Consider the following 23,106-nt stretch of genomic DNA (forward strand, 5'->3'; position numbering starts at 1 on the left):
CGGAACGCAAAGACTCCGCCCCCCGCCGTGCGTTCCTTACGAACGCACCGCTCACAGTACCCGAACGCCAGCCGGTGAAACTAACGTCTCTCGCCCGCCTCCGACCGACCAGGTACGAGCGGTTAGCGCCACAGAGGGGGGAGATTGCCGCTCATCGGGGTCCCGTTCTCTCCGAACGTTTAAATGGGAGCGGGACTGATAGCTATCCTCTCCTCCCTCCGAACGGACCGAGGGGTGCTAAGGGTCAGGTCCACCAGGTGCTCCCCCCAGGACAAACCCCTGAGAAGAAGGAGCTCCCCTTACTAGTTCCGACGTGCTCCTTTCCGTCCGGCAGGAAACACAAAAACTGAGGAGGGCCTGGAGGACCACACCTTTTATTTGATTGGGTTGATGTGTTTCCTGTCCCGGAGGGAGGAGCCCTATATCTCAGAGGCTGTCCTGGAAGACGATATGAGAAACAGGTGCAAGCAGGTATCTGGGCTGATCCCGCTAACAATGCGTTTTTTTGGAACCCTAAACTGCTGGGGACGCTAGTATAGATCTGATCAGATCAGATATTGATCTGTTCAGATTCTATACCACTACGGGAGGTTTATGCTTTGCGCGTGGGTGTTAGCGGTACTGGCACTAACCTAGCACTGCCTGGGGCGACGCAGACCCTGACCCTAAAACCTAATTGATATCACCCGCCGGGTGATCAGGGGGTTAAACCTTTATTGGGTAATAAATGGTGGGTGCCCTGATGCTATAAAAAGCAAACTAACCAGAGTCACCCGTAACACTTACACGGTGATCACTGGTAAAAGGGTTAACTAGGGAGAATCAGGGGGTTAAAACCATTATTGGGTAGTATATGGGGGGTACCTAGCGCTATAAAAACCTGGCGGTGAACCTAAAAAAAATAACTAGCTACCTAGCGGCACTAGTGCAGCGATCATAAAAATGATCGCTTAGTGACACTGGTAAAAGGGTTAACTCTAGGGGCAATCAGGGGGTTAAACCTTTATTGGGGGGGGGGTAGGGGGCTACCCTGGACCTAACACTAACTGCCCTGACACTTTTTACAGTCACAACTGACACTAAATGCAGTGATCAGTAAATAAATGATCACTGCAATCAGTGACACTGACTAGGAGGGGGGGAAATCGGGGGGCAATTTGTGTGCCTATGTGAACCTACATGTCAGTGTAGTGTTGATGCACACTTTGTTCTCCTTGTAGTCCGGTCAAAAAGACCGCCCCGAGGAGAATGACATCACTTCCTCCCTGCCTGCGTTTACTATACACAGCGGGGGAAGCTTCTCATTCGCCAGGAGCGATCGAGAGGGGATGGCCAGAAACCAACGGCCATCCCCTCATCCCGGATCGCTCCTGCAGTGAAACGGACCGCCGCATCCAGCAGGGAGGGGGTCCGATCGGACCCCCCACCCGCTGGAAGGCGAGCACGTTCATGTACGTGCCTGTCGGTGCCATTGCACCGACGTACATTGCCATGAGGCGGTCCTTAAATGGTTAAACACCCCTGAAGGAGATGTTTATGCTCTGAATCGTGTCAGGTGGAGTATCACATTACATAATTTTTTAGGTGTAATTCTAGATAACAATTTTGTTAATTCTATGTTTAATGTTTTTATAAATACAATTTACTGCACATTTCATGAATTTTGTGTTTTAAAAGTCCACTAAAGGGGAATTTAGTTTTTTTTTTTTTTTTTAACCAAACGGTCATTCTGGGCTCTTTTTTTGAATTCCCCAGATTATATACTAAAGGTTTGAATTAACCCTCTGCATATCACTAGCAGACTTCCATAAAACCAGGGATTCTTGGGTTACACATATTGCAACACATCAAGCTGACCAACTGCATTAGTGTTACTAAACCCAGGATCCTGAATTCATTGTATCTGATCTCCCACAGAACATGGAAATGCAATTATTTTAGCAAATATAAACCGCTAAATACCTTTTCTTAGCAGTATAAAGCAGTCTTGTGACTTCTATCAGTACCTGGTTGAAGCTTAGAGTTTTGATACTGCACTGGCTGCCTCATTAGGATGCAGGACCCGACCCAGTGCTAATCACATGCACTCCCAAGGAAGGGGAAAAACAAACACCACACATGGCATGTGCATCCTGACTCCAGTAACGGTCTTAACCGGACATGTTTGAGACAATGCGAGGAGGATCTATCCATAGAGGATTAAACGGCTTTTACACAATGCAGAGGATTAACCCCTTAGGTTCCACAGCAAGTATAACAGGCATGCTTTACTGAATATACAGAAGGATTTTCCCTGTTGTGGGTTTAGTAACACTTTAAAGCAGGGATGTCCAAACTTTTTTCAAAGAGGGCCAGATTTGATGAACTGAACATGCGCGAGGGCCGACCATTTTGCCTGACATTCTTTGAACCATTAAAATTCGGTCTAAGCGTGTCCATCCGAGCACTAATACACGGCCCAACAAGAATTCTCTTGCCTTTGTGGCTGTGTGTGGTGAATAGATGAACTCAAGTGTATTATTTGGATACACCATATTTATTGACGTATAACACGCACCTTCACTTTAAGGAGGGAAGCTTCAGGAAAAAAAAAAAAAAAAAACTTAAAATTTTAAATAAAGAACTGTGAAGCAAAACAAGGGTCAGTGTCTATCTGCAGACCCACAATTGCCAGGGAATTTCACCCACCATTGCCGGGAATGCAGCCGCCATTGCCGGGATTCACCCGCCATTGCTAGGAATTCACTAACCATTGCCAGGAATGCAGGCACCATTGCCAGGAATTCACTCACCATTGCCGGGAATGCAGCCACCATTGCCAGGAATGCAGCCACCATTGCCAGGAATGCAGCCACCATTGCCAGGAATGCAGCCACCATTGCCAGGAATGCAGCCACCATTGCCAGGAATGCAGCCACCATTGCCAGGAATGCAGCCACCATTGCCAGGAATGCAGCCACCATTGCCAGGAATGCAGCCACCATTGCCAGGAATGCAGCCACCATTGCCAGGAATGCAGCCACCATTGCCAGGAATGCAGCCACCATTGCCAGGAATGCAGCTACCATTACCATCAGTGCAGCCATGGAGGGCAGGACGAGCACCAAAGACATCTTACAGGAGAATCTCCTGTTTACACAACGGCCTCTTTAAGAGAAAGTCCCGCCTCCTTTGATGGACAGTACAGTCATCCAATGGCAGAGACGGGACTTCCTATTACAGCTGCCGTGTAAACAGGAAATTCTCCTCCTGTGTGCACAGCACTCGTCCCGTCTCCTCCCTCCGAGGCAGCCGGACTATATATCTTTTGTGGCCCCGGGCCACAAAAGATATATGCGTTTAAACAACCAGACGGGTCGTTCAAAACCAGCCCGCGGGCCGGACTTTGGACATGCCTGCTTTAAAGCGATTCCTCCCTGGCCCTACTGTGCAAAATGTCAAATACTTTTAATTTGGATTTGAACACAGACATATTTCCATTTTTATTATAGTGCAAGTCGGTGAGCAGACCTCAGTCTATAGCTGTCCTCCAGCTGTATTTGTCAGCCCTATGGGGAGAAATTAAAAGCATTGTGCAAGCATGCCTGCACAACTTCTAAATTTAGAACATGGAGCAGATATTGCTAATTCACAAAAAAGGTGCAAGCTTCTTTGTTAATTAGGGGTGATCTATTCTCTGTTCCGACAGACAGCGCACAGAGCTAAAGCTGCGTGCTCCGATTTCTCTGCCCACTCCGATCAGCAAGGACACACACATATACTGCCTTCTGCCAATCAGGTGCAGACCCACGCTAGTTTCTATTTCACTCTAAAAATATAAGCTTATAAACTGGTGCAGGAGGCACAGATGGATTTTAAACAATGTTAATATTAACCTGTTAATGTGGCACCAGTCACTTAAGAGTTATCAGCTTGGTTAATTCCCCAGAATAGGTCCAACAAAGTATCTGTCAGCAAAAGATGGACATTTATACCTGTACAAGATATAGACCCCATTGGCTGCCACTCATCAGTACCAACACATAAGCATTAATGCATAACCAGTGGTGCTGCCACCAAATAGACAATTGATGTTTATGTCACCCTTGAATTATTCCTGTTGTGGCAATGCATGTATGACTCATTCAGGGTCAAGACGTAAAACATTAAAAGTGTAAAAAAAAAAAAAAAAAAAAAAAATCGGCCACGCTAGTCTACAAGTGTTAACATTTGAATGTTCCAGCACAAACAAACATTTTTCAACAGAGCACAGTCCAAATGCAAACCCAGACTTTTTTGCACTGCTAAGCACAGTGCAACAAGCTGCAGTTGTGTGAATAGGCCCACCATCTTTACTTCTGCGTACATACCTATACGCAATGTTTTTATAGTCGGTTATAAGAAGTCCTAAATATAGTTACCCGATATGCTCAACTCTCTCCACCAACAAATGAAATCAGTAAACATCTAGCTCTGCTTGTGCATTTACAATAAATTAAAAACACACCATCTTAGAAGTTTTTGAAAGTTTATTATGTAAATCATGTAGGGAATATTTTTAGTTCTCCTTTTCTTGCACAGTCTTTGTGCCACGCAGACGTCCAGTACGACGAGCAGCAATAAGACCGACTTTGCGACCAGCTGGAGCATCTCTCCTGATGGTTGAAGGTTTGCCAATGTGCTGATGGTTACCACCACCGAAGGGATGTTCTACAGGCTGCAGAGAAAAAGGTAAAAGGTCAGTAAGTTTAGAGGATAGGTTGCTATAATCCACTGCAAATTAACTGGACGCATGTTATTCAACAAGATATGAGCTAAAGTTCCACTCTTTATCACAATGCATTAAAAAAATAAAAAAAGTATTATAAATGTAACTCTTTATATATGCAAGTTAAAAAGTAAAGTACAAAGTAAAACATTAAAGAGGAAGTAAACCCTTCCAAACAACTTGGACCTACAGGTAAGCCTAGATTAAGGCTTACCTGTAGGTCCAAGCAATATCTCCTAAACCTATATGGTTTAGGAGATATTTGCCCGAAAATGGGCACCGCTGTCTACGGCGCATGCGCCGTAGACAGCGGCGCGCAGGCGCACTAAATGCGGCAAATCCATGAATGGATTTGCCTAATTTGTCGACTCCCGTGCGCATGCGCGGGAGTGACGTCATCGCGGCTTCGCCGAGTGGCAGCGGCGGAGCTGCGAGACGCGACTCCCGTGCGCATGCGCGGGAGTGACGTCATCGCGGCTTCGCCGCTGTGATTCGTCGGAGCTGCGAGACGCCACCAGCAACATGGATGCGGCGGACTACAGGGATCAGCGGCGACTTCGCTGGCTCCTGTGTCAGGTAAGTGACACATAATGAGCTACTATGCGATGCATAGTAGTCCATTATGCTTTACCTTTGCAGGGAAAAAAAGAGGAAGTAAACCCATCAGGGTTTACTTCCTCTTTAAGGAAAAACTGTACCAAGCTGCTAGGGTGGCAAAGCAGTCAGTACGCCTAACCATTATGTGCAGTCTTTGTATTGACAGCATTCAAAATTCATTCATGGAGAAGTATGGGCTTTCAAGTTATACCTCACCTAGGTGGGGATACAGCATGGATCCGATGCATCGGTCTGCTACCACCACTGCACAGAAAATTGAACGATCACACTGTCGATTGGTCAGTTTCCCTTTCGCCTCTGAGCAGAGGGCAGTTGACTGTAAGCTGGAGTGCAGCTTGCTTAGTCTTCCAGCAGCTCAGCGATAGTCTGTGCCATCTCAGGCATCTAGGTGGCTCTCGGACTGAGGTCAGGATCGATCCAGCTCCTGGAACAGCTGAGTGACGTTGGCCGACAGTGGACTTTAGGCTACTGTTGGCTGAAAATGGGTCACAGAAGTGCAGTCCTGTGATCCATAGGAGAAATGGGGGGGGGGGGGGGGGGGGAACCCCTACAAGGCAATAGGATAATGTGCTAGTTTGCGAAGCACAGTACAAAATACTCACCTTGGAATCAAACCCTCCAGCACTGAGCTGTCACCGGCTGACCTCTATCCCAGGTTCGAGTGCTCCGGCTAGGCAATTGGCTGGAGCCACGTTGGCATCACTCTCACGCAGGATCCCTCAGTTCAAGTACAAAGCTCTGTTGTCCTGGCAAGGTATGCCAGATCTTTAGCGCGCATGTGCCAGAGATGTCACTGGCTGCATGCAGGGTGAATATTTCATAAACTGTGTACATTTAGGAGATATTCACTTTACCTACAGGTGATGACCAAATGGGTTTCACTACTACTATAAAGTTTAAAGAGGCATCGCCATAATTCAGAAAATGTTATGGTGAAGGGACAAAACCTTTTCAAGTGGTTAGTCTCATTGCTAAAAGTCATACTCCACTGAAGCCAGTGTGCAGATTGTGTACTGAGAAATGAAAAAAAGCTAATACCAGCTGTATGCAAGACAGTTCTTTATTAAAGACTAAAATCTGTGCCAAGCGCTGGCAGTCCTCTGTTCAGTTGGGCACTATTATTTAGCATTTACATGGCTTGGTAGTCATCCTTAAATAGGAAGTAATCCCTAATGGGTTTTACGTCCCCTTTTGTTCCTTGTAAAGTAGAAGCATAACATACTAGCCCATTATGTGCCACATACCTGCAAACGAAGCCCACGATGTCCCTGCATCAATCTTCACCCCTCTTCCCTCCAGGGTCGTGAACTCCGGCTGTCTGGCCAGAGTCACGGGAGCTGCCGGTCACGGGCCCTTTAGAAATTGGAACGGTCGTGCCGATGGCGCAAGCGTATATGGTAAACATCTACTAAACCATGCAGGTTTAGGAGATATTTGCAGTACCTATAGGTAAGCCTTATTTTTAGGCTTATCTGTAGGCAAGTGGTGTAACTAGGTTTACAATCACTTTAAATAACAGACCCTGTCTTTTGGCTTTGTGGTTCTAAATAAAAAAACCACCACACACAAGATTGCTTATATTTTTGGCAAAACCTATCACACTGTGTATTGGCTATTTTATTCAGCAGCTAACAGGACCTGTGGCTACTGAACACCAGATTAGTGACTGTACATCTTATGGTTCAAAATTCAGATAGGACCAGCCAATTTTAACCCATGTATGGGAACCATGGTTGTACAAGTCGATCGACCAACTTGGCGTACAACCAGCCTGTCAGGTTTTTCCCAAAGGATTTGTGCTGTCAGCTGTAATGTTCTGCCGGAAAAGGAGCACACTGTAGCTGCTGACTTTTAATAAGGACACTTACCTGTCCAACGAACCTGTGATGTTGGTCACCCCGTCTATCGGATCGGCTGCCAGCGCCTCCATCCTAACGAAGGGAAACAGGCAGTGGAGCTTTGCGGCTTCACTGCCCGTTTCCTACTACGCTTTGTAAATGGCCCCATTGTTTTCTGGGACACATCCCACAAGGCAACGGGGCCACTCACCGCTCAAGCTAGAACATACAAAGATTTATGGCTGGAGAAAAAATAAATAAATTGGAGACCACACTTACATTCATAGCCACACCACGGACACGCGGCCAGCAGTTTCTCTTAGCCTTATATTTGTGGTAGGCACGACCTGCCTTCAGGATGGGCTTATCAATACGTCCGCCACCAGCAACAACTCCTGCATTAAAAAAAAAAAAAAAAAAAAAAAAAAAAAAAAAAAAAACACAGTTGGTAAGGGACACACAGCAATACATAATATGCAATCAAGGAGTAAGAGGCTTGCATTTTAACGCAACAAGGCCAAACATTCTGGCCGGCTAACTGGGCTGAAGCACTCACCAACGATTGCTCTGTTTGCAGAAGAGATAACTTTCTTGGAGCCAGAGGGCAGCTTTACTCTGGTCTTCTTTGTTTCAGGATTGTGGGAGATGACTGTAGCATAGTTGCCAGATGCACGAGCCAACTTGCCACGATCACCTGGCTTCTCTTCTACACAACAAACAATAGTTCCTTCGGGCATGGTGCCAACAGGGAGGACATTACCAATGTTTAGCTGAGCTAAAAGTTAAATAAAATAAAAAAGTTAGCCAAGTTTTTCAGGATCAACACAAAAGTAACAGTCCAAAAGCAGTTTTACATCTGCTAGTCTGGCCCACTGATTTCAATAATCACTAACCTGGAAGGAAATTATAATATTAGAGAATTTTAAGCGCTTATCTGAATTCTTGTTTCATGTCAATGAGCTGAACCCATTGCAATGATCAGCAAGAGAGCTAGTAATTTCAAAAGGAAACATTAACCACTTAATAACCAGCCTATAGCCAAATGACGGCTACAGGTCGGTTTATTATCTCTGGAAGGCCGTCATATGACGTCCTCCTGGAGAATCGTTCCTGCGCGCCCCCTCGGGCACGCACACCAGAACATCCGTGCTCGCCGGGTTCACAGGACCCGGCGCAACATGGATCGCGGTAAAGGGCCAATGGCAGCGGCCCTTTACCATGTGATCGCTCCGTCCAATGACTTCCGCCGTTATACTTCTCTACATTATTAGGGAAGTATGGTAAACGTAATTCTCATTTCCCTCCACCCCCCTTATGCCACTGCACTGAACTGTACATACCTCTGCCTTCTCCGGAACTGACCCTCGCCTGTTATACGACCAAGCTTCTGCCTAACGCTAAACTGTACCTGCCTCTGCCTTCTCTGGAACTGACCATGGACTGTTTGACCAAGTTTTTCTGCCTCTTGGCTTGATCTTTCACCCTGCTATGCTAGTGGGAACAAAGGGGTCTCACATATGTGAGGGGCTCCAGAATAGTTTTTCTGGATGAAGAAAACAAATTCTTTAGTTTTCTTATTCCCGAATTAGGGACTGGAGACTCAAAAGGATTCAAAGAGATTTGGGCGGGAGAAGCCTCTACCCCTTTCCCCATTATTTCATAGCCTGCTACATGGACCATGTTCCTGCTTACTACCAGGATGGACAATATTCCTGCCTGCTGCCTGGACAACTCCATTCACTGGTCGCTGACCACGTCCCTGCCTGCTGCCTGGATCAGGGCTCTCCTCCTGTGGACAATTGGACTACTAAAACCAGAGGCAATTTTTTTGTTTACCCCTTACTCAGCAGAATGTATTTTAGGGTGTAATTCTTGATATGTACGTGCTATGTTAGAAATATGAAGGGCTTCAAAAATGTGATAGATTGTAAGGAAATTGGATGCGCAATTTATGTTCCTAGAACACCTGATGCTGCTTCTTAGATGTTGGGCCTCTATGTGGCCAGGCTGTGTAAAAAGTCTCACACATGTGGTATCGCCATACTCAGGAGGAGTAGCAGAATATATTTTGGGGTGTCATTTTTGCTATGTACATGCTATGTGTTGGAAATATCTTATAAAATGGACAACTTTTTGTAAAAAAAAGAAAATGCATTTTCATATTTTTTCCACATTTTCAAAAAACTTTGGGGAAAAAAAAAATGAACCATTCAAAAGACTCATTATGCCTCAGATTATACATTGGGGCGTTTGCTTTCCAAAATGGGGTCACTTTGTGGGCGTTTCCATTGTCCTGGTGCTCCAGGGCCTTCAAAAGTGTAATAGGTGGTTGAGAGATAAGATGGGTAATTTATGCTCCTAGAACGCCTGAAGTTGCTACTTCAATGTTGGGCCTGTGTATGTGGCCAGGCAGTGTAAAAGTCTCACACATGTGGTATTGCCGTACTCAGGAGAAGCAGCAGAATATATTTTGGGGTTTCATTTGTTGAATGTACATGCTGTGTGAGAGAAATAACCTGTTCTGACAATTTGGTGTGAAAAAAAAATTAAATTTAAAAAAAAATTCATTTTGCAAAGAATTGTGGGAAAAAATGACAAGTTCAAAAAACTAACTATGCCATGTACTAAATACCTTGGAATGTCTACTTTCTAAAATGGGGTCATTTGGGGCGTTTTTGTACTTTACTGGCTTGTTAGGGTCTCAAGAAATGAGATGGGCTGTCAGTACATCAAGTGTGATCAAATTGATACATTTTCAGCAATTGGCACCATAGCTTGTACACCCTATAACTTTCACAGAGAATAAAAAATTTCCACTAATTTGGGTTATTTTTACTAAAAAATATTTAGCAGTATACATTTTTGGCCAAATTTATGAAGAAAAATTACTTATTTACAAAAAAAAATTAATCGAAAGGAAGAAAAATGCATGTTTTTTTTACAAAATGTTCTGTATTTTTTAATTTATAGCACAAATAAAAAACCCAGAGGCGATCAAATACCACCAAAAGAAAGCTCTATGTGTGTGAAAAAAAAAAAGGACAAAAAATGTCATATGGGTACAGTGTTGCATGACTGAGTAACTGTCACTCAAATTGTGAGAGCACTGAAAGCTGAAAATTGGTCTGGTTATTAAAGTGGTTGTAAACCCTTACAAACCACTTTGACCTACAGGTAAGCCTAGATTAAGGCTTACCTGTAGGTCCAAGAATGTCTCCTAAACCTATACGGTTTAGGAGATATTTGCCCGAAGACAGCATGTGCCGTAGACAGCGGTGCGCAGGCGCACTGAGCGCGGCATTTCCAACAATGGAGCTGCCGCGCGTGTCGGCTCCCGTGCGCATGCGCGGGAGTGACGTCATCGCGGCTCCACCGAATGACAGCGGCGGAGCTGCGAGACCCCACCGAAAAGATGGATGCGCCGGACTACAGGGGACAGCGGTGACATTGCTGGCTCCTGTGTCAGGTAAGTGACACATAATGGGCTACTATGCGATGCATAGTAGTCCATTATGCTTTTCAGGGAATGAAAGAGGAAGTAAACCCATCAGGGTTTACTTCCTCTTTAAGGGTGTTTAAGTGCCCAGTTGTCAAGTGGTTAAAGGATTTGCAAAGTTTTTTTTTTTTTTTAGAATAAATCAAGTCTGTGAAATGTCAAACAGACCAATAATCATGATTACAATGGTAAAACTAGGTAGTCTTAAATCAATAAGAAAAAAGTATACTTAGGAGACTGCAGGGTTAATACTTCGACCGCTACAGAAAACCATTTTGTGGCCAGACTGGAACAACTTGTCAGTTCAATTTGTATCACCTTGTGTTAGGCTGGAATCACACCTATGCATTTTTTAGTGCTTTTTGCACTACAGTCCATTTAACATTGTTTCCTATGGAACAAATTCTGTAGTGCAAATAGGACAAAAAAAAAAAAAAAAAAGCATAGGTGTGAATCCAGCCTTAAAGTGAATTGAATTTGAAGGGCTGCGTTTTCAGTAGTCATTTAAATGATTCTAGGATTGGACTGCCATTTTACCTTTCTTGCCACAGTACACAAATTGACCGGTATGGATACCCTCAGCCGCAATGAAAAGTTCAGTCCTCTTTTTGAACCTGTAAGGGTCACGGAAGGCAACTTTAGCAAGTGGAGCTCCACGGCCAGGATCGTGGATAATGTCCTGCAGGAAAAAAAAAAAAAAAAAAAAAAAAAAAAAAAAAAAAGTAAAATAATGTATTTCAATGATAAAAAAGTAAACATTTTTCCAACAGTTACCAGAGAACTACTGTCTATATGCTTTAATTTATAACTAGATCTTCCTCAAGACTTCAACATGTCGAAATAAATAAAAAAGAAAATAGGAATTTAAGGCAAAAGAACCCTGTAAAAAAATATGTTGATTACCCACTTTACCAATTTACTCTGGATAGCAAATACATTTTCTAACCCCTTACATCATAAAGTGGCACTAACACTTGATATTTTGCATTTTAAAAATAGGTCACACTTACCTGTTCTGTACAATAGTTTTGCACAGAGCAGCCCCAATCCTCAGGTCCCCTGCTAGTACTCCTCATCCCCCCCCCCCCCCCCCGTGGAGTGCTTCCCAGAGCATGCAGCTTGCCCTAGGGGTACTCATGCGTGCTCACTCCTGAGGCCTGGGTTCACTCACTCTTCACTGGCTGTGTTTGACAGCAGTGGGAGCTAATGGCTCCTGCTGCTCTGTCTCAGCCAATGAACAGAGGGAGACCCGAGGCGCCTATGCACAGCACTGGATTTGGATAAGTATTGTGGGGCTGGGAGCAGCACACAAGTTTTTTTTATTTTTTTTTTAACCTTCATTGCATTGAATGCATGAAAGTGAAAAAACCTTCCACCTTTACAACTATAAGTAGGCAGAGATCCATTATTAATGAAGATTATGCTAAAATCCCTTATTTTCAACTTTTACATAGTCTAAAGTGACCTCAAAATATAGGAGGCGAAAGGAAAAAATGAATCTTTGTTTTATAGCCGTCAAGCATTCTGTCATTAATCTTGCCACTGCTTTCTATTGACTAATTGTTGGTGCAGCATTTTTTCTTTTATGCCCAGGGAAGTCGTTCCAGATACTTTAAATTCATTTCCTCCAATGTGCCTTCATTATCAAAGTGATGGTAGCCAGATGGCTTTAATTCTCCCCCCCCCCCCCCCCCCACAGCCAAAATGAATGGGCAAGGGGTAACTGCATTTCACTCTGCCCTTCGATGGTAAATGCCAAAGACAGCGTTATCTGCCTTTCGTGCAATTGTGTTAGGGTCACCAGCTTGGAGTCCAACTTGGTCACAGCAGGCACACAATGCACTAACACATGTGATAAACCTTTTGGGCAACATGCAAGTTTCAGATGCTGTAACCACAAATGCACATATACTTAATCCTCAGGAAAAAGAAAGCCATACAAACTAGCATTGGATAAATGGTACTCACTTTCACAATGCCCTTGATGTAGCCATGCCTTTCTGCGAAGTCGACAGCCCTGAGCTTAGCAGGTCCTTTCCTGTGCTTTACATGGGCTCTGAAAACAGACCCAGCACCTTTTCTCTGTCCCCTGATTACACGTCCCATGGTGCACTAAAAAAAACAAAAGTGTTGCAAAGATATTTTGTTATTTGATATGCAAAACCAAACAGCCACAAAGCTAAAATATACTCCAAAACTAGTAAAAAACCTAATTTACCAAACATACAACAGCTAAAACTGACATATTGCAAGAATACTTTCATAAAAGTTGTGGTGTGGTGTTAAATAACTAAAATTGTGAACCATTTCATAAGTTAGCTTTAGGCTGTTAAATGTTTCACTGTGGAAAGGATTTCCACACCACAACAAATCATGTAAACATCTTGCATACTCAATGAGAAGACAAAGCTATTAAAAGCTTTTTTTATTAGAATAAACATGTTATACTTACCTGCTCTGTGCAAGGGGTTTGCACACAGCAGCCCTGATCCACTTCTTGAGTCCCTTGTTGGTGCTCCAGGCTCCTCCTCTTCAGCAAGTGCACCCATGGAAAGCTGCTTGGAAAAAGCTGTAGAGATGCCAAGCTTGCTGCCAATCAGGCATCTTTGTCGTCTGGATCCTTCCAGGGCCTAAAGCAGCTCTGTGACATTTGCCGACAATGGGCATTGGCTCATTGTATGCCGATTCTGGGTCGCAGTAGAGCAGAAAAAAAAAGTGCAATCCTGTGACCCACAAGAGAAGTGTGGCAAAAAAAAAATGTCTATACTTCTCTTAAATGCTAGTGATCCATATTAGAAATGGGTATGATAATTGTGATGGCCTCAAATAGTTTCTCAAGGTGAAAAAAACATTAGTAAACTAATAAGCATGTTAATGGGGTACTATAAGCAGAATAGGTTATCTAGACTTCGACCTATTCAGAGAAGTGCTTGCATATACAGCAAGGAGAAGCCATGTAGCCAAAATTAGAAGTCAAAAGTTCAGCTTAGGTTCACTAGTGCTGCTGCAAAATCATGCATGTTTTATATTTTTAATCTATCAGGATTGCTTTATTAAGAAAAGATCATGCATTCTTAGACACCTTTTAGTTAGGAGGTGAAGAGAAATCGTAACCACTTACAGACCGGCTCATGGACATCAGCAGTTTGACGATGGATATCACGGTAACGGCAGCAGCTGCTGCCACAACAGAGGTATTGCTCTTTAGAGTCAGCGAGTGTTTACGATAATTGTGGTCTCTGCAGCGGATTCGCCACAAGCTCACCATTATCGGCAGCGGGAAAGGGCCCCCCCTCCACCGCCTGTAGCGGCAGAGGCGATCGGGTCCTTCATGTTGCTGGGTATGGAGGCAAGTGAGGGAAAGATGGCCCCCACCCATCTCTACCATAGAAGGGCAGAAGAGGCATCAAAAAGGCACAATTTTCTGTTGTCTTTTTTCAAATGACAAATTAATTTTTTTTGCATTTAAGTCCAAATATGAGATCTGAGGACTTTTTGACCCCAGATCTCATATTTAAGAGGTCCTGTCCTGTTTTTTTTTCTATTACAAGGGCTGTTTACATTCCTTGTAATAGGAATAAAAGTGACCCAATTTTATTTTTTTACAACAGCGAAAAAATTAAATCAAGAAAATTTTTTTAAAGCGCCCTGTCGGGCTCTCATGCAGAAACAAACAAACCACACATGCGAGTTATCGCCATGATCTGTAGCGCGAGAGCAATAATGCTAGCCCTAGACTTCCTTTGTAATGCAAAACATGCAACCTGTAAAAAACGTTGCATATGGAGATTGAGGGTAAAAGTTTGATGCCATTCCACGAGTGGGTGCAATTTTGAAGCGTGATATGTTGGAGATAGATATAGATACACACACTCTATATTCATTTATTTCCAAAAAAGGTGCGCTTGTAAGACCACTGCAAAATACGGTGTGAAAAAAAGTATTGCAATGACCGTCATTTTATTCTCTAAGGTGTTAGAAAATATATAATGTTTGGGGGTTCCAAGTAATGTTCTAGCAAAAAATAGAAAGTTTTAAACATGTAAACACCAAAATCTCAAAACGAGGCCAGTGGTTAAAGATAATCTTCAGTTTCACAAAAAATAAAAAAGTCAGCAGCTACAAGAACTTTAGCTGCTGACTTTTAATATAAGGACACTTACCTGGCCAGGGATCCAGCGCCGTCCTTACCGTTTTACAGGTGCTATTTTTAGCACCTCAAAAATGCCTCCAGTGTAAAAGGGGTCTAAGATTTTAGTTTTAGGCTGAACTTCCACTTAAAATAATCATGTACAAAAAAAAAAAAATGGTAGTAGCGAAGGACTTTTTGAAGAACATATAGATTAAAAAATAAAAAAATAAAAAGAGAACCCTTGCGTGCCCCAAGAGGTTGTGGGCAGGTACCCCGCCCCAAACTAAAAACTCACAATACTGTTAAAGGGAGGAGGAATCTTAACCTTTTGGCGCCTCCTGGCCCTTTTAAAAGGGGTTTAGAATGGCAAGAGGCTGCGTTTATGATCATGTGACGGCCGTATTTGGCTGTCATGTGATCAGAAAGCTCCCGATTGCAAGTAGCGATCGGGAGCATACGCTCTCAGCACAGTTGTATTTAAAACTAATAATGAATCTAAACATCCTTTTTAATCCCTCGGCTGCTCGCTTATGCGGCCGCTCAGACCCACCCGCTGAGACCGCATATTTGCGAGCAGCCAGTGCCAAGGGGGTTAACAGAACTCCACATTCAGGGAGTTTTAAACAAACTGCAAAAAAAAAAAAAGAAAAAATACCCCCACACCACATGTGCTCCCTTTAAAGTCTATGGGCATAAATGCACCAAAAGAAGCACTTGCACCTTTGAAGTCACACTGCGCCATGTCGCATTGACAGGAATGGGCATCAGAGAATAAACGCGATTGTCATAGCAAAGCATTACAGCAAACGTAGGCAAAAAAAAAAAAAATCACACCAGCGTGGTCTCGATCAGATGTAGGACTTTTATTGAATTCCTGTCTTTAGAGCTATGGACACGAAGGATCGGGTCACACTGGTGCAATGTGGGAACCATAGCGATTCCTGTGCAGGTTCCCACACCGCATCTGAAACACAGACAGTTCACACTGACATCTTCAAACCAACGTGGACGTCAACGTAGAGTTACCAGCACCCCCAAAAAATAAAATCGGTTGCAGAATGCAGTGCGAACTGTAGAACCAGATGCAAAACTAATAGCATGGGTCTGAACACCCATGTGATCCGATTCCAGTACGGACCCAAAAGAAGAAAAAAAAAAAAGGGGGGGGGGGGGGGGAATTGTCCGGCACCATTTTGATGCGAATGCAATGCGATTTCAGTCATGCAAACTGTATAGCTCAATTTGCATTGCATGTGATCGTGCTAATCACATGCGATGTCTGCAATCGCATAAGTGTGAACCCAACTGAAAGGTAGTATATGGGATAGAAACTTCGGCTCACCCGGAGGTCATCATCTGCCAGGTTTAGATATCAAAACTACTATTGTATGTTAATTTATGTATGATCCACACAGCCATAAGCTTACTTATTATAAATCGTACACACGGGGGTGAAATAATTGGACATGGAGAAATGACAACACAGAAGAGAAGGCAGCCCAGCTCCATGTCACACATATATATTATATATACACACACACGACGTGCTTCTATCAATGTCTTGTATTCTTAGAATCATTACTGCCCAGTCACTCTCCTACAATCCTAGCACTATGGGTGATCAGCAAAGCCGGCCCGGCACCCGAGCCCTGCTTCCCCGATAATACCCATAATTCCTCCTCCAATCCCACCAATACTCCGTCTACCAGCACCAAGCGGAGTGCACAACCCCGTTCTGATATACAATGTGAACTAACGAGGCGGGATGGCCGCCCTCCACAACGGATTACAAAACGGAGACACAACACTATCATCCTACCTAGGCCCGGGCTATCCACGAAGAGGAAGTTCCCAGCACCAGGAGGCGGATTTCTTCCGGAGAAAGAGACTGCGCAAGGCTACATGGGAAGGTACGTCACGAAAATAAAACCTTGGCGGCCATATTTGAATTGGGCAAAGCCTTTGAAACCGATTATAACGTTGTTAATTAATAACGAATTAAAGCCCGGCCGTCACCGAGCACGGGTTTATTATGTGTTACTAGGTTTCTGGCTGCTCGTTAGTTAGAGGTCACACGTGCTCTTTGTAGTCTTCCCTCAGGAGCATTCTCTGCTTAGCTTTGGGAAAGTCTTGGCAGAGATGAGTTTTGTAAAAAGGTTTATCCTGAGGAATACATTCTGTCTAAAAAAAAGACAACTTCACAGAAACTGCAACTACTTAACCACTTTAAGACCGGGCCTCTTTTTTAGTGGTGATTACAAGTTAACCACTTGCCTACTGGGCACTTAAAGTGGTTGTAAACCCTTACAGTAGGGTGTCCAGATGTCCCCCGTTTCAGGGGACAGTCCCCGGATTGAGGACACTGCCCCCGGACCAATTCTGTTCCCGGTTTTGACTTCAACAGGGGCTGGGGCAATTTTCAAAGTCAGTGCAAAATAAATAAAAAAATCTGAATTACAGTGCTCCAACTAGCTTAGGGGGTGTATTTTTTCCATTATCTGTGTCCCTTTCTGATGATGATGTGCTGGTCAGAGTGGATGGACTATTTCTTCAGTTTCCAGCCCATTCAGCTCCGCTCACATGTTCTTCTGCCTTGGCTCAAATCCCGGCCAGCCGCCTGCCTGCTTATTTCCTTGCCTTCACCGGCAGTGATTTTCCTCGCTCCCCACCCAGTAGTATCCGGGGCCCGGAGAGTGAGACCTGAGAGGCAGGCGGTGGCGGCGACGGGCAGAGAGAGGCAACTAAGCTCAGTTGATGATGTCCAGCACCAGGAATAGAGGGGAAGCAGATCCAATCGTTGGGCTTCAACACAGGTGTGATTTAGGGGTGTCTGTGAATAGACTACATTGCACTGTGTCTGTCTCTCTGGCATAATGGGTGGTATCAGAACTCACAGACAGCAGGCACTTACTGGTCAGAAGTTCACAAAATCAGCACCTAGCAGCCATGTTATGTGACACACTGTGACAGAGCCAGCCAGAGCCATGATATAGTCTTAACCAGTTTCCGATCGCCTGATAGCAGATTTACTCCTACAGGGCAGTCGCCCTGCACAGGATCACTTATATACTCGCCTAGTGGTCTGCCTATATAAACAAGGCAGTTTGCCATTCTGCCAGTGTGGAAGACATTGATCCTGTGTTCCTGCTAAGCAAGTACAGGGATCTATGTCTTCCCTTAGTAAAAGCATCTCCCCACAGTGAGAAAACACTTGTTAGGCACACATTTAACCCATTGATTGCCCTAGATGTTATCCCCTTCCCAGCCAGTGTCATTAGTACAGCGACAGTACATATTTTTAGCACTGATCACTGTATTAATGTCACTGGTTCCCACAAAGTGTCAAGAGTGTCACTAATGCCGCATACACACGAGCAGAATGTCAGACAGAATCTTTTCATCGGATATTCTGATCGTGTGTGTCTCATCTGACTTTTTTTTTTTTTTTTATTATGACGGACCTAGAAATAGAACATGTTCTAAATATTTCCGACTGAACCATTTCCTAACGGGAAAACCGCACGTCTGTATGCTCTTCCAACGGACCAAAAACGCAGTATGAGACAGAAGCTATTGGCTACTGGCTATTGAACTTATTTTTCTAGTCCCGTCATACGTGTTGTACGTCACCAGGTTCTAGACCGTCAGACTTTGGTGTGATCATGTGTAGGCAAGGCAGTTTTAGTGGAACTCTGTCGGAAAAACCTTCGGAGTTTATTCCGACGGGAAAACCAGTCATGTGTACGCGGCATTAGTGTCCGATTTGTCCACCACAATATCGCAGTCCTGCTATGAGTCGCTGATTGCTGTGATTACTAGTAAAACAAAAAAGTATGTCCCCGGATTTAATTTAAAAAATCTGATCACCTTACCTTACAGACCGCTTTTACCTACAGGAAAGCTTAGATTAAGGCTTACCTGTAGGTGTAAGAAATATCTCTTAAACCGTGTAGTGCCGTGTCTTTGCAAAAGACAGGCACTGCTGCCTACTTAGACAGCGGCGTGCAGACGCACTGAACATGCCACTGCTAACGGTGATCACGCTGTTAGTGGCGGCTCCCGCGCACATGTGCGGGAGTGACGTCATCGCCGCTCCGGCCAGTCACAGCACCGGAGCCGCGATACCCGGAAGTCACTCAGGGATAGATGGCAGTGTCAAAGGAGGCGAACGAGGGTCGCTTTGGGGGCTTCCATTTCAGGTAAGTTATTTATAATGAGCTAGTATGCTATGCATACTGGCTAACACATAGCATGTACATACCAGAAATGACACCCCAAAATAGATTCTCCTACGCCTCCTGAGTACGGCGATACCCCATGTGTGAGACTTCCACAGCCTGGCCCCATACATAGGCCGAGTACAGCCGAGTATGACTGAGCATAGCCGAGTACGGCTGAGCACGGCTGGGTATTGCAGAGTATGGCTGGATATTGCAGAGTATGGCAGGGTATAGCAGGGTATAGCAGGGTATGGCTGGGTATGGCAGGTTATGGCAGGGCATTGCAGAGTATGGCTGAACATGGAGGGATAGCTGGGCATAGATGTATGGGTGGCTAGATGTGACTGCAATTGTCACTGAGCAGCGCTGTGGCTTTTTTACAAGTGATCGTTCAGTCGTTTGATGGAGCAATCATGTGGTAAACACCCACTATCAGCAGCCATTTACCATGATCCGTGATGCGCTGGGTCCTCCGGATGTTCCAGATGTCACGGATGTTCCCTGGTGCACGCCCCAGGGGGCACGCGCAAACACGATTCTGTGAGGACGTCAATGGACACCCTCCCAGAATAAGCTGACCGCACTGTCTTTCAGCTATGGCCAGGTCGGCAAGTGGTTAAAAACATTTTTTTTTGCTATAAAATGACTTATACGTTTTTTTTTCTAACACTCTAGAGAATAAAATGGCAGTCGTTGCAATACTTTTTGTCACACTGTATTTGCGCAGCTGTCTTACAAGCACGCTTATTTTAAAAAAAAATCAACTTTTGTCAATTAAAAAATAAGACAACAGTAAAGTTAGCCCAATTTTTTTTATATTGTGAAAGATAATGTTATGCGGAGTAAATTGATACCCAACATGTCACGCTTCAAAATTGCGCCAGTTCATGGAATGACAACAAACATTTACCCTTAAAAATCTCCATGGGCGACATTTAAAAAAATTCTACCGGTTGCATGTTTTGGGTTACAGAGGGCTAGAATTATTGCACTCGCTCTACTGATCGCGGCGATACCTCACATGTGTGGTTTGAACACCGTTTTCATATGCGGGTGTTACTCATGTATGCATTTGCTTCTGCACGCGAGCTCGGCGGGGTGGGGCGAGTTTAACATTTTTTTTTCTTATTTATTTTACCTTTTACTTTTTATGTTTACACTGTTTAACCACTTCCCGACCGACACACGATGATGTACATCAGCAGAATGGCACGGGCAGGCAAATTGGCGTACAGGTATGTCCATTTGAAATTGCCGCCCTGCCACCGCGTGCGCGCCGCCGGTGGCGCGTGCCGGTCGGGACCCCCGTGAGTCCGGTCGCGGGTCCCGCGGACTCGATCGCCACGGGGATACCACGGGGGAGGCCGTTCTGCCTAGCAACAAGTGACACCGATCTCTGCTGCCTGTGATTGGAGCAGAGATCAGTGTTCACTAACACACAGCTCAGCCCCCCCCACAGTTAGTAAGACGCCCCTAGGACACACTTAACCCCTACACTGCCATCCCCTGGTTAACTCCTTCATTGCCAATGTCATTTACACAGGATTCAGTGCATTTGTATAGCACTGATTGCTGTATAAATGACAATGGTCCCAAAAATTTGTCAAAAATGTCTGATGTGTCCTCCATAATGTCGCAGTCACAATAAAAATTGCTGATTTCCGCCCTTACCAGTAAAAAAAAATTATTAATAAAAATGCCATAAAACTATCTCCTATTTTGTAAACGCTATAAATTTTGCGCAAACCAATCAATAATCGCTTATTGTGATTTTTTTTACCAAAAATATGTAGAATAATACATATCAACCTAAAAAAGGGAAAAAATGTTTTTTTATATATATTTTTGGGGATATTTATTATAGCAAAAAGTAAAAAATAATGCGTTTTTTTTTTAAATTGTCTTTTTTTTTTTTGTTTATAGCGCAAAAAATAAAAACTGCAGGGGTGATCAAATACCACCAAAAGAAAGCTCTATTTGTCTGAAAAATAAAAGGACGTCAATTTTGTTTGGGAGCCACCAGTGGCGTAACTAGAACCTTCAGGGCCCCGATGCAGGAAACCATGGCGGGCCCCCCCCCCCCGACCTCCGGACAGGGCTCTTTTCTCCGAGCCCGATGGTGGAACACCAGGGCCCAGTCCCAAGTGGGTGGCTGCATATAAAGGAACCGATTTAAAAAACATCAATTACAGCTACTGTGCCCATCAAACGCCACCACTGTACCATCTAATGCCACCACTGTACCATCAAATGTCACTACTGTGCCCATCAAACTCTGCCGCTTGTGCCCATCAAATGCCACCGCTGTGCCCATCAAATGCTGCCAGTGTACCCATCAAATGCTGCTACTGTGCCCATCAAATGCTGCCACTGTGAATCCCCACCGCCCGCTCACTGTCTGCCCGCCACTTACCCTGTCTTGGTGGGGCAGCGGGTAACGGCCATGAGCGGGGTCCTCCATGCAGCTACTGCCATCCTCATCTCCCGTCCTCTCCTACTGATGGGTGTCCAATAGCTGCACCTATCGTTTCAGCGAATCTGGTGATGGGTAAAAGACCCGCACACCTGATTGGTGGAGAGGTGGTTCAGTGTTAGGAAAGTGAATATTAATTCACTTTTCTAACACACCTGGGTAGACTGTGAGCGTCAAGCATGGCGCTCGCAGTTCACCTATTTTGAAGCCTATTAGAGCCCATGGCTCTAATCAGGTGCTGCAAAAACACCCCCCGCCGCTGTAATTCAGGCACCCGGCACCCCAAAAGGGACCAGACACCTAAATATGGGGGTGGCAGCGGTGGCCATGGATAGATTCCTGCTATGCTATGCATGAATCTATCCATTGGTCATAGAGGGGGTGGAACCTGTGCACCCTTTTGGATGCACCGCCACTGATAAACACATGCACACACACATGCATACATACACATACATATATGAACACACACACACATACATACAAGCATGCTCACACACACACATACAAGCATGCTCACACGCACACATACAAGCATGCTCACACACACAAGCATGCTCACACACACACACACATACATTAATGCTCACACACACACACACACACACACACACACATACATGCATGCTCACACACATACAAGCATGCTCACACACACACACATTAATGCTCACACACACACATACAAGCATGCTCACGCACACACATACAGGCATGCTCACACACACATACATGCATGCTCACACACACATACATGCATGCTCACACACACATGCATGCTCACACACACACACACACATACAAGCATGCTCACACACACACACGCACATACAAGCATGCTCACACACACACACGCACACACAAGCATGCTCACACGCACACACAAGCATGCTCACACGCACACACAAGCATGCTCACACGCACACACAAGCATGCTCACACGCACATACAAGCATGCTCACACACACAAGCATGCTCACACACATACAAGCTTGCTCACACACATGCAAGCATGCTCACACACATGCACATACAAGCATGCTCACACACACACACACACACACACATAAAAGCATGTTCACACACACATACAAGCATGTTCACACACACTCACACACACACACACATACAAGCATGTTCACTCATACAAGCATGCTCACACACACACACACATACAAACACAAATACAGTAGATAGTCTTATTAACCACTTGGGATCCGCGCTATTGCCGAATGACGGCATTAGCGCGGACCTAGATTGCCGGGACTACGTCTATTGACGTAGTCCCGGTTACGAGCGGCCTGCGCGCCCCCTGAGGGGCGCGCGCGGCGCGCTCTGTGATCGGCGAGTCCGTGAGACTCGCCTGATCACCGATCCGTGTAAGGGGTCGATCCCGACCCCTTATCACGTGATCAGCTGTCAGCCAATGACAGCTGATCATGTGATAAAACGGAGCCGGTAATCGGCTAGTATTCCTCCTCGCGCTGACAGCGCGAGGAGAAAAAAAAAAAGCCGATCGCCGGCGGCCGTGTTCGGGACATCAGTCCCGATCACGGCCAGCAATTCAAGCGGACACCTGCCC

At 44.8% G+C, this 23,106-nt stretch overlaps 1 protein-coding gene across 1 annotated transcript; it reads right to left on the minus strand.

Annotated features, from left to right (window-relative positions):
- Positions 1 to 4,494: 4,494 nt before the first annotated feature.
- LOC143982296 (large ribosomal subunit protein uL2) lies at positions 4,495 to 16,671 on the minus strand. Its single transcript, XM_077480889.1, has 6 exons — positions 16,651 to 16,671; positions 12,668 to 12,811; positions 11,237 to 11,378; positions 7,760 to 7,978; positions 7,483 to 7,598; positions 4,495 to 4,696 (listed from the first exon to the last, which is right to left on the minus strand). The coding sequence occupies exons 2-6, from the start codon at positions 12,803 to 12,805 to the stop codon at positions 4,538 to 4,540; spliced, it is 774 nt and encodes a 257-aa protein (XP_077337015.1). The 5' UTR covers positions 12,806 to 12,811; positions 16,651 to 16,671; the 3' UTR covers positions 4,495 to 4,537.
- Between the last annotated feature and the right edge of the window lie 6,435 nt (positions 16,672 to 23,106).

The sequence above is a fragment of the Lithobates pipiens genome, unplaced genomic scaffold, assembly GCF_037356315.1.
Source record: "Lithobates pipiens isolate NorthernLeopardFrog02 unplaced genomic scaffold, aLitPip1_a1.2 Scaffold_16, whole genome shotgun sequence".
Lineage (NCBI taxonomy): Eukaryota > Metazoa > Chordata > Amphibia > Anura > Ranidae > Lithobates > Lithobates pipiens.